General features: G+C 45.3%; 1 protein-coding gene across 1 annotated transcript in view; it reads left to right on the top strand.

Annotated features, from left to right (window-relative positions):
- Positions 1-7,625, top strand: part of SLC35F3 (solute carrier family 35 member F3) — a 135,259-nt gene extending 127,634 nt beyond the window's left edge. Inside the window, exons 5-7 of the mRNA XM_006069371.4 lie at positions 475-667; positions 2,203-2,292; positions 7,390-7,625. Of these exons, the coding sequence (XP_006069433.3) occupies positions 475-667; positions 2,203-2,292; positions 7,390-7,625 (519 nt within the window). The remainder of the gene's footprint in view (positions 1-474; positions 668-2,202; positions 2,293-7,389) is intronic.
- Positions 7,626-12,844: the final 5,219 nt, after the last annotated feature.

Here is a 12,844-nt window from a genome sequence, read left to right on the forward strand (position 1 = left end):
GTTGCCATGCCCTCCTCCTGGGGATCTTCCCAGCCCAGGGATCAAACCCGGGTCTCTTAGGTCTCCTGCATGGCAGGCAGATTCTTTACCACTAGCACCACTTGGAAGCCCATGCAATCATGGCAGATACTTCTAATTGGAGTGACTTCTAATTTATGTGGCTTTCTCATCTTCAATGCCATGAGGCTACGATGTGGTGTCATGGATATAGCACAGAGGAATCAAGCGTGGTGGGAAAACCCAGGATTCCTGAAAATGCTCTCTGTGTACCCGAGGAGTAACTCTCCATCGCCACATTACTGAGCATGGAGGAACCCTGCTGCCCTTCACTGAAGGCCACGTGAGGTGGAATTTACCATCACGTGGCTGTTGGCCCCGTGGTCCAGCCCCAGCTTGCCAAGGGCACTCGCTTCTCCGTGGCACGTTGGAGCCCAAGGCAAACTGTCACCCCTCCTCCTCTGCTCTCTCCGGCAGGTCCTGTTCAAGCTCCTCCTGGGCAGTGCTAAGTTTGGAGAAGCCGCCTTATTTCTTTCCATTCTGGGTGTGTTTAACATCCTGTTCATCACCTGTATTCCTGTCATCCTCTACTTTACCAAAGTGGAATACTGGAGCTCTTTTGATGACATTCCATGGGGAAACCTTTGTGGATTTTCAGTCCTCTTATTGAGTAAGTGGCGACTACCCTGCCAGAATCCCCAGAAAGCAGAGACTGACAGTGGGATCCGGACACCCATGCCCTGAAGGAGAAAAGCAAGTCTATTATTATCCTTAAGTTCTTCATGGTTTTCTAGGTCATTGTGTCACAAAAAGGAAAGCCTTTGTAATGAAGACATTAGTTCTAATTCCAGGACTAGGGTCGCTGTGGTAGTAACCATGGTCATGTCTGCTCTGAACAGTGAACTAGTGGCTAAGGGTAATAATATTACATTACTTATAGGGCTGGTTGTTCTTGTTGTTCAGTCGCCAAGTCATGTCCAACTGTTTGCAACCCCATGGAGTGCAGCACGCCAGGCTTCCCTGTCCTTCACTATCTCCCCGAGTTTGTTCAAACTCATGTCCATTGAGCCAGTGATGCCATCCAACCATCTCATCCTCTGTCACCCCCCTCTTTTTTCGGCCCTCCATCCTTCCCAGAATCAGGGTCTTTTCCAATGAGTTGGTTCTCCACATCCGGTGGCCAAAGTATTGGCTTCAGCATCAGTCCTTTCGTTGAATATAGGGCTGGTTAGAAATTGGTAGATTAATAATATAATAGGGAAGAAACTTCTGTATTATATTACAAGTTTATCACTAAAAGGATGATGCCTACAAGCTTAAATTATACATAATGCTCCCCAAGTAATGTGCATTAAGCTAAAATACCTTTGTTTAGCTCACAGGAAATAACCTGACTAGACCTACTTGTGAATGACTGTAGAGAGCAAGAAATTAACACATCCTCTCTGGAGACTGATGGGAACCAGGAAGTGTTCGACTCGACTCTCTCCCCTTTTAGTACAAAAGGAGCCTGAATTCTAACCCAGACTGGGTGGTTCTTTGGGACATGAACTCACAGTCTTCTCAGTTTGCCAGCTTTATGAATAAAGTTGTTATTCCTTGCTCCAGCAACTGACCTTTCAATTATTGGCCTGTCGTGCAGCAAGCAGTACAAGCTTAGAGTTGGCTGACAATCCACACAGAGCTCTTAGAACACTGCCTGATGATGTTCAGTAAATATTATCTCTATTTGTGTCATCATCCCCATTACTTCATTATCATCCTCATCCTCATCACCAGTAATTGCTATAAGGCTGGTCCTAGGCAGGGAAGCATCCAAGGAGGAGCCTCACCCATTTCTATCTAAAATGTGCGTCCCAAAGCTCCTGACCATAGTCATCCCAGAATCACTGCCAGTAGCAGAAGAAAGCAAAGTTAGTCAGATAAGTAGGATAGTCTCATCCTCTTTTCTAGTGCCTTCTCACTGGTTAGCTTTTTAAAATTTCTTTCTTCTTCTTCAGAGCTCAAGGAAGAGAAGAGGCCTAAGTAATCAGGATGTTTGGCCCTAATCCCCAGTCCTGGAGCCCTTGCAGGAACCCAAGTCAGAATAAAGAGCGAAACACCTAGACTCCAGCCTTCTCAGAGAAGCTGGGGTTGATAGGCCAGAAAGGACGGAAGGTCAAGGCTGTTCATGCATAACACCTATCTTTTTATTCTTTATTTCAGCATTCAATATTGTATTAAATTTTGGAATTGCTGTTACATATCCCACTCTGATGTCTCTTGGAATCGTCCTCAGCGTACCTGTGAATGCAGGTAAACTTCTATGGCTCTCTGTATCTGTTTATAAGCACACACACACAAGCACACATGTGCACACACATACTCACATATATTCTTGCTTGCCTGGTACAGTGTACAGGTTTAACCTCCTGTATGGAAAGAAACCACTTGGGTAAAATGTTGACGTTTGTGGCACACGCAGCTTTTTCTTCAGAGTGGATTGATTTTCACATATAACACCAAGGTACAGAAAGTCTAAAATCATCTTTGTTTGAGCCAGTGTGCAGATCAGAGATGAATATCATTAATATTATTAATCAGTAGAGACGAATAGGTAGCAGAAAAAAAAGTTTTTTAGTTTTCATAAGGGGCTTTCTAGAAGAGAATGTTAGCTCAGGGTATGGCAGACATGAAATAGAGACACGTCCACCACTATAGAAGTGTAGACATTGCTCCCGGCATCCCAGAAGAGAGCCTTCATCCAGCTGCTCAGGACCCGGCTCTGTTTGTCACTGGGGACTCACAAGCACACTCAGTCGGTTCTTCTAAAGTGCGCCATCACCTCCCCCTCACCTCCTTCCTTTTCCTGGCTCATGTTGCCATGAACTTTGGGTTTTCCTCCCAGAATCTCCCTAAGTCATACCCGACCTCCCTGTAGAATCTGTTTGTGAGTCACTTCCCAGAGCACTCACCCCCTTGACCTTGGCACAGCTCCTGCCAAAGCCATCTCCCGACCTGCCCACTTCTGGGCCATTAGAGGACTAGGCTCCCAGGGAATGGCAACCCCATATCCTGTTCAGTCTGGTGATAATAAGCCTGGAAGCATAGGTAAAACCACAGTCAACTTCCAGAGGTCTTCCTTGCGTTGCATTCCATACGGTCTATATATGTCTTACCCTGGTCCCAGACTCCTTGGGCCCGGCACCTGCCCAGAGGGAGGGTGACCAGTCCCCTCTCATAACCTCTCTGGGCCCTTACTTATCCCCTAAAAATGAAGGTTGTCCCTGAGGTTATCACCTTGGTTCATAAGAGGACCACGTGAAATGATTTATGAGGCAGAACTTCCAAAGGCAGGAAGCCCCTAAGCAGCTGGAGAGCTGGTAGAAAAGTGGTCCAGCTTGACTGTGTCCACACACCACAGGCTTCAGAAAAATGACTCATCAACATACCCCCACTGCATCTTAGTGTATCTTTATAGTCACAGAGCGTTCTTATTTCAAGGAGGCATATTCCAGGTGACCCTTGTATAGAAGCTACTTGAACTGTATCATACAGCCAGTGTGTGAGAGGTTAATCAGAATCCCCTGCAATGTAAGAAGGTCAGCAGTGACAGTCAGTTCTCCAGGGGAGGAGGAGCAGAGGAGTGGGTGGTTCTCCGACCTGTCAGAGCAGAGCCCTTGCTGGGCTTTCTGACACTCTGTCTAGCATAGCTCGTGGGACTGGCTGACTGGCTCTGACGGCTCACTGTAAAGAACCCGCCTGCCACGCGGGAGACCTGGGTTTGATCCCTGGGTCAGGAAGATCCTCTGGAGGAGGACATGGCAACCTTCTTGCCTGGAGAACTCTATAGACAGAGGAGCCTAGTGGGCTACAGTCCATGGGGTCGCAAGGAGTCAGACACGACTGAGCAACTAACACTTTCACTTTCTTTCATTTGTAAATTAACAGGCTGTTCTGCCGGTATTAAAAATTAATATTTCCAAATTAGAGGAAGATAAAAGAGGTGCTTTAATTCCACAAAAGAACTGCTAACAAAATGTTTTTCTCAGGTTTGCCTTTTACCTCTCTGCCCAGCCTCTAGATGGAGGCGAGAAGTGCAGGAAGAAGGAGATGGGGCAGGAGGACTGGAGGAACAGGAAGTGGGATGACACAGCAGCCCCCTCGTGGGGCAGACGAGGCAGGGTAAGGGATGCAGAGGGAGGGCCAGCACGGCAGGCTTCAAAAGCTGCACGTACAAGTCAGAAGAAACTCTTTCACAAACTGAGTTTTTCAAAAAAAAACAATCTGATTCTCCCTTGTGTGGAGTTCAGTTCAGTTCAGTCGCTCAGCTGTGTCCGACTCTTTGTGACCCCATGGACTGCAGCACGCCAGGCCTCTTGTCCATCACCAACTCCCAGAGTTTACTCAAACTCATGTGCATCGAGTTGGTGATGCAATCCAACCATCTCATCTTCTGTCATCCCCTTCTCCTCCTGCCTTCAATCTTTCCCAGCATCAGGCTCTTTTCCAAGGAATCAGTTCTTTGCATCAGGTGGCCAAAGTATTGGAGTTTCAGCTTCAGCATCAGTCCTTCCAATGAATATTCAGGACTGATTTCCTTTAGTATGGACTGGTTGGATCCCCTTGCAGTCCAAGGGACTCTCAAGAGCCTTCTCCAACACCACAGTTCAAAAGCATCAATTCTTTATGCTCAGCTTTCTTTATGGTCTCACATCCATTCATGACTACTGGAAAAATGATAGCTTTGACTAGATGGACCTTGACAAAGTAATGTCTCTGCTTTTTAATATGCTGTCTAGGTTGGTCAGAGCTCCTAGGTTGCTCCATGGAGCAAGTGTCTTTTAATTTCATGGCTGCAGTCACCATCTGCAGTGATTTCAGAGCCTAGGAAAATAAATTCTCTGTTTCCATTGTTTCCCCACCTATCTGCCATGAAGTGATGGGACCAGATGCCATGATCCTAGTTTTTTGAATGTTGAGTTTTAAACCAGCTTTTTTCACTCTCCTCTTTCACTTTCATCAAGAGGCTCTTTGCTTTCTGCCATAAGGGTGGTATCACCTGCATGTCTGAGATTATTGATATTTCTCCCAGCAATATTGATTAAAGCTTGTGCTTCATCCAGCCCAACATTTTGCATGATGTACTCAACATGTAAGTTAAATAAGCAGGGTGACAATATACAGCCTTGATGTACTCCTTTCCCAATTTGCAACCAGTCTGTTGTTCCATGTCTGGTTCTAACTGTTGCTTCTTGACCTGCATATAGATTTCTCAGGAGGCAGGTAAGCTAGTCTGGTATTCCCTTCTCTTTAAGAATTTTCCACAACAGTGACCCACACAGTCAAAGGCTTCAGCGTAGTCAATAAAGCAGAAGTTTTTCTGGAACTCTTGCTTTTTCTATGATCCAACGGATGTTGGCAATTTGATCTCTTGTTCTGCCTTTTCTAAATCCAGCTTGAACATCTGGAAGTTCTCAGTTCATATACTGTTGAAGCCTAGCTTGGAGAATTTTGAGCATTATTTTGCTAGCATGTGAGATGAGTAAAATTGTGCAGTAGTTTGAATATTCTTTGGCATTGCCTTTCTTTGGGATTGGAATGAAAACTGACTTTTTCCAGTCCTGTAGCCACTGCTGAGTTTTCCAAATTTGCTGGCATATTGAGTGCAGCACTTTCACAGCATCATCTTTTAGGATTTGAAATAGTTCACCTGGAGTTCCATCACCTCCACTAGCTTTGTTTGTAGTGATGCTTCCTAAGGCCCACTTGATTTTGCATTCCAGGATATCTGGCTCTAGGTGAATGATCACACCATCGTGGTTATCTGGGTCATTAAAATCTTTTTTGTACTGTTCTTCTGTGTATTCTTGCCACTTCTTCATAATATCTTCTGCTTCTGTTAGGTCCTTACCATTTCTGTCTTTTATTGTGCCCATCTTTGCATGAAATGTTCCCTTGGTATCTCTAATTTTCTTGACGAGATCTCTAGTGTTTCCCATTCTATTGTTTTCATCTATTTCTTTGCATTGGAAAATATGCAAAAATTTCATTGGAAATATGCTAAGGAAGGCTTTCTTAACTCTCCTTGTTATTCTTTGGAACTCTACATTCAGATGGGTATATCTTTCCTTTCCTCCTTTGCCTTTCACTTCTCTTCTTTTCTCAGCTATTTGTAAGGCCTCCTCAGACAACCATTTTATGTGGAGGCCTGCCTCCAAATTTGCTTTGTTTGATTTAGTTAAGAAAAGAGAAAAAGAAAGCAAAAAAAGGAAAAGAAAACCAACTTTGGAATGCTTTTGATCTTTAGTTATGAAGAGAATGATGATCCAGATTTGTATGAACTGATGTGAATCCTATTCTCATTTTGTTCCCTCACCTCATAGGTCAGAAATGAGCTACTTGGCCCTTTAATAAATGTTCATAATCAGCAATGACATAGGTGGCATTAGAGTCTCATGCTAATAATACCCTGGAGTGGAGTAAAAGTTTGTATCTATTACTTTCAAAGAACCAGGTTGAGTTTGGTCTTTAGAATATAAAAATATGGGACTTCCCCGGCAGTCCAGTGGTTAAGACTCTGCACTTCCAATGCAGGGGGCACGGATTTGATCCCTGGTTGGGGAGCTGGGATCCCACATGCTGTGGGGTGCAGCCAAAAATATAAAAATAAATAAAATCTTTTTAAAATGTGAAAAGCACCAAGAATAGAAAGAAGGCAATAACATTTTAATTGTCCTGGCACCCCAGAGGTGGACACAATCAATTTTGGTATATACTGGATTGGCTGAAAATTCACTGGGGTTTTTCCAGGAGAGCATATGAGAAACCTGAATGAACTTTTTGGCCAACCAGTATATATACAGGGCTTCCCAGAAGGCACTAGTGGTTTAAAAAAAAAAAAAAAAACCCGCCTGCCAATGCAGGAGATGCGAGAAACACGAGTTCGATCCCTGGGTCAGGAAGATCCCCTGGAGTAGGAAGTGGCAATCCACTCCAGCATTCTTGCCTGGAGGATTCCATGGATAGAGGAGCCTGGACAGTTACAGTCCAGGGGGGTCGCAAAGAGTCAGACACTGAGCAACTGAGCACACACACACATACTGTATGTATACACACACACACGTCTCTAAGTGTGCCTCGTGTTGTGTTTTGTCTCAAATCGATGTCCAAACTAAGGTGCCAGGTCAAGTCAGTTTGGGAAAGTGAAACATGGTGCAAAGCCTCCCACCAGCCAGCGTTTCTAAAGTTAAGGGGGGTTTGCGGAGGCAGCTCTGCCTACCTGGTCAAGGCAGCACAGCGTCCACCCCGCAGAAAGGGCTGCCCCAGGCCCTGGCCTGGCGGGGGTCCCCCACCTCCTGATCGCCCAGGCCTGTCGGCCCCTGGGTAACCTCCGTTCTCTGTCTCCTGCAGTGGTTGATCATTACACCAGTAAGATCGTTTTCAACGGCGTCCGGGTAATTGCCATCATCATCATCGGCCTGGGCTTCCTCCTCCTCCTCCTGCCTGAGGAGTGGGACGTCTGGTTGATTAAGCTGCTCACTCGCCTCAAAGTGAGGAAGAAGGAGGAGGCGGCTGAGGGTGGAGCGGACCTGGGCTTGGGGCTTCAGAGCAAGAACAGAAGGGCCCGGCCCTCCTTCGCCCGCTGACCATCTGCCCTAGGACTCTGCGGCAACCGCTCACGAGGGGGGTTCGGAATCTCTTCCTGACAGGGGGAATCTCAGTGAGGTGTACATACCTGTACAGTTTTGGTAATCTGCGGTAAGTTATATGGTATTTATTGGCATGTCCAACTTGCTTGCGCTTTTTTCACATCAGATCTTTCACTTAAGGGTACTGATTCAATACGGGAGAGAAAAGAAGAACCTCTCCGCTCTTTTTACATGAATGTAAAGCAGCTTAAAATGATCCTTGCCTAGATTGCTTGGGATGACAGGTGTTCTCGACATGGCAGGGCAGATGTTTCGGATCTTTGCAACTGAAAATTACATTGCACACTGTGATTATTTCTCAGCGATGGTAGGTCATATTTTGTTTTATACCAGAGCTACACTCTTAATTTTAAGGGATTTCAATGAACCAAAAGATCACTCGGAATTAATTGGGATAAATGGATTTCTGGATGGGTGGGTAGATGGGATGTGAAGAGCTGGAGCCGAAAAGGAAAATGGACTTGGAAAACCATCGACTGTGGCTAACCTGGGGGTGATGATTAGAGGAGGACAGGCCAAGCTGGGTAACAGAAAGGGGAAGTTAAGTCTTAGCCCCAGCTGGCTTGCCCTCACATGTCTGTGTAAGATCGTGCAAGAGAAATTACAGTGCCTTCTACAGAATTTTTGTCTTTACCTATGTGAAGCGAGGTGACATTCTAAGTCACTGACGCCGTCTTATCATTTAGATGTAGAAATCTTTAGAAACAAACAAAATACTATATATATGTCTGTACGTACAAAAATGGCAAAGCTGATGACCAGTGTCACAGAACACAGGTCACGGTGTGTATATGAGGCAGAGTCCGCAGAAGATGAATCGCTGGTTGCTTTTACTTCCTGAATAAGACCGAAAAATTATTTACTGAACCTGCAAACCTTTTTATGAAACTTTTAAGCACCAGGCTGTTTACTTCCACATTATAGGTCTGCCAGAAAATTCTATCTGTGATAGATCTGTAAAGAGGGATGAGGGGGTTAGAGTTTACTATTTTTGAAGTTTACATTGTTACATATCGAAATGGAAACCTTATTTTGAAATGTTGTCATAACCCAATGGTGCACTCTGTAACCATGGAGTCTTTTGTTTCCTAGGGGAAAGGAGTACTCATGACCTAAACTTTTTAGCAAATTATTATTCTCAGTTTCCATTACCTGTTTGGCCAAACAGATGAATAAACTATTTAAAAAAGAAGCATTTTGTGCTGTCTTGGCGGCAACTTTGTTCCTTTCGCACTAGGTAGATCTGACTTTCTGGCTTCCTCACCTGATATTCTTCTCCCAGCAAGCCCCATCCTCCTGCACCCTCAAGGCACAGAAAGCCATCCTGCCACTTCAAGGGAAGAAAGTTCTTAATGCAGATAAGAGTTGCTTTCACAACTTCCCTGGTGGCTCAGACGGCAAAAAAAAAAAAAAAATCTGCCTGCAATGCAGAAGACCTGGGTCCCATCCCTGAGTTGGGAAGATCCCCTGGAGTAGGGCATAGCAGCCCACTCCATTATTCTTGCCTGGAGAATTCCATGAACAAAGGAGCCTGATGGGCTGGAGTCCATGGGATCACAAAGAGTCAGACACAACTGAATAACTAACACACTTTGCTTTCACAAAAGTGAAATGCAGGGCAAAGGTCCAGCCCTGGAAGGAAATGTCTCGAGGCAGAGTTTCCTTCTATCCTCCTCCCGGACCTGCCCCTCTCCAGGGGCGCCTGCCTCCCACTCTGTGCATCTCTGGTATGGCTTCTGCCTCCCTGTCCTGTGCAACCCAGTCCCTCGGCTTCCTTGCACTTGCGCCTCAGAGTGGCAGCCTCAGTCCCTAAATTGACCTGGTCTTTTCAGCTTTGCTCCCACACCTGACTTCTGCCTGGTTCTAGAAGGAATTTAATGTAACATGTGTATCACTGTTCCAGGCCGCTGCAGCCAGGGGCTCTGAGGTCTTGCATCTCTCATCCTCTGGCCACAGAAGGCCATGTTCTCTAAGAGGGCATGTGAACCGCGAGGCAGGCTTGGACTTGAGACCTTTTGCTGAAGTGCCTGCACCTGGACAAACCTCTCCTCCAGCAACAACAACAACAAAAAACCTGTATGGGACTAAAAATAACTGTGCACATGCACAGTTAGGGCAAAATTATGACAGAGGATACACAATAAACCAAAAAATCCCAATTGCCATTTTTGAAGAGCCTGAAGCAAAAGTATCATGTCAGGAGGAAAAGCAGGGTACTGTGCATGACCCCTCACACAGCACCTCCTAGGTCAATTCCATTCAGTCGCTCAGTCGTGTCTCTCTCTTTATGAGGCCCCGTGGACTGCAGCATGCCAGGCCTCCCTGTCCATCACCAACTCCCGGAGCTTGCTCAAACTCATGGCCATTTAGTCGGTGATGCCATCCATCTCATCCTCTGTTGTCTCCTTCTCCTCCTGCCTTCAATCTTTCCCAGCATCAGGGTATTTTCCAAGGAGTCAGTTCTTTGCATCAGGTAGCCAAAGTATTTGAGTTTCAGCTTCAGCATCAGTCCTTCCAATGAATATTCAGGACTGATTTCCTTTAGGATTGACTGGTTGCAGTCCAAGGTGCAGTTCAAGCTCTGCCTAGATCAGATCAGATCAGTTGCTCAGTCATGTCCGACTCTTTGTGACCCCATGAATCGCAGCACGCCAAGCCTCCCTGTCCATCACCAACTCCCAGAGTTCACTGAGACTCACGTCCATTGAGTCAGTGATGCCATCCAGCCATCTCATCCTCTGTCGTCCCCTTCTCCTCCTGCCCCCAATCACTCCAGCATCAGAGTCTTTTCCAATGAGTCAACTCTTCACATGAGGTGGCCAAAGTACTGGAGTTTCAGCTTTAGCATCATTCCTTCCAAAGAAATCCCAGGGCTCATCTCCTTCAGAATGGACTGGTTGGATCTCCTTGCAGTCCAAGGGACTCTCAAGAGTCTTCTCCAACACCACAGTTCAAAAGCATCAATTCTTCGGCACTCAGCTTTCTTCACAGTCCAACTCTCACATCCATACATGACCACAGGAAAAACCATAGCCTTGACTAGATGGACCTTTGTTGGCAAAGTAATGTCTCTGCTTTTGAATATGCTATCTAGGTTGGTCTAAGGGGTGGGCAAACCATCGAAGCCACTCCTCTGGCCCGAGCCCTGGACATACTCCTTCCTTCATGCTGTGTAAGGAACAAGCTTGCCCACCTCAGGGAGCCAACAAGCAAGAGAACCTGTTGTTCGTCCCTGCCTCCCTTGGCTGCATCAGGGGCCCTGGTAAAAGCCTTGTCTGAATTTCTTGTCTGGCCTCTAGTCAACTTCTATTGATTAAGGAGGCCAAAAACTCTGGTTGGTATCAAATGGAGAGGAGATGACAGCCTCTTTGGAATACCTTGTCCCACCACCCACACATACAGCATCTACACCGGGGTGCCCGACCTCGAGATTCTAATGCCTGATGATCTGAAGTGGAGCTGATATAATAATAATTGAAATAAAGTGCACAATAAATGTAATGCTTGAATCATTCTGAAACCATCCTCCTTCCCCAGTCCATGGAAAAATTGTCTTCCAAGAAATCAGTCCCTGGTGCCAAAAAAGTTGGGGACTGCTGGTGAAAGGTTGTTGTTGAATCATGCGAAGACACCGGGATTCTTGGCCCCCGGAGGAGAAGAATTCAATCCGGGGCCAGAGACGAGGCTTGATTGCTCAGAGCTTTTGTGTAATAAAGTTTTATTAAAGTATAAAGGAGATAGAGAAAGCTTCTGACATAGGCATCAGAAGGGGGCAGAAAGAGTACCCACTTGCTAGTGTTAACAACGAAGTTATATAATCCAAAGAATGTCTGGAGGTTGTAAAGACCTCATCAGACCTACTCCCATAATTTACATTTTAAGGTAACACTGTCCTCAGGCAAGATACATCCTTGTAAAGACCAGGTCTACTCCCATAATTTACATTTTAAGATAACAGAAGGCTGAATCCAAAGACTGTCCTTAGGCAGGATCATTATTGTTATATAATCCTAAGGAATGTGGAAAAAGAAAAAAAGTTTGTCCTTTCTTCCTCCTTGAGAATTCCAGACCCCTCTCTCCTTGGGGACCCCTAGACTCCCTATCAACCTGCCTAGGAACTGACTCTCTCACTGGTACATGGGGTCAGAACCTGGAGCGTGTCACTGTCTAGGACAGGGCTGCCTGTCCATGTCTCCCCTGTGTGCTGTGAGCCCCTAGGAGTCACCTCCATGACTTCCTGGGCTCCCAACCCCTCCAGTTACACAGCCAAACATTTCCTTTGTTAGCCATAATGTGAAAACCTGCGAAACCATACACATGACAGATTTACCTTATTCTTCCATGGGCATAAAAGACTATGAAGACCCAAAAGATGTGAGAGTAGGGACTGAAGGAGATATTTGTAAGCCTGTCATCAGAGGGGCATTATTCACAGTCGCTAAGGGGTAGAAGCAACCCAGGTATGCATCAATGGATGAATGGCTACATATGGTAAATACATGTAGTGGAGTATTATTCAGCCTTCAAAAGGGAATGAAATTCTGATACAGGTTACAAGTTGGATGAACCTTGAAGACATTATACTAATGAAAAAAGCCAGTCACATAGGACAAATATTAACTGATTTCACTAATATGAGGTACCTAGCATAGTCAGACTCAGAGAGACAGAAAGGAGAATGGTGGTTCTTAGGGACCAGGAATGAGGAGTCATTGTTCAATGGGTACAGAATTTCAGCTTTGTAAGATTATTCAAAAGTTCTGGAGGTTGAAGGTGATAGATAATGGTTGTTCCACAATGTGAATGCACTTAATGCCACTGAACTTAGAAATGGTCCAAATGGTACACTTTATATTATGTATCATTTACTCCAGTAAAAAAAAGACTATGAAGATTAATATATGTGAAATTAAAAGGTTAAACCTTTCAGGAGAGATTAATGTTTCTTCCGGAACATTATAAACATGAGTTGGGGTGGGGGTTGGAGGATTTGAGAGGGTTTTTTTTTTTTCTAGAAAGAATACAAACTACAACTCATTCCACCCTCTCCACCCCTACTACACAGATTTCAAGAACTGGGATGAGCTGTGACAAACCAAGAAAGGATCCATGAACAGAAACTCTTGGGAAGGGGTTCTTCCTGATGGAACCATGGG

Source organism: Bubalus bubalis, chromosome 4 (assembly GCF_019923935.1).
Source record: "Bubalus bubalis isolate 160015118507 breed Murrah chromosome 4, NDDB_SH_1, whole genome shotgun sequence".
NCBI lineage: Eukaryota > Metazoa > Chordata > Mammalia > Artiodactyla > Bovidae > Bubalus > Bubalus bubalis.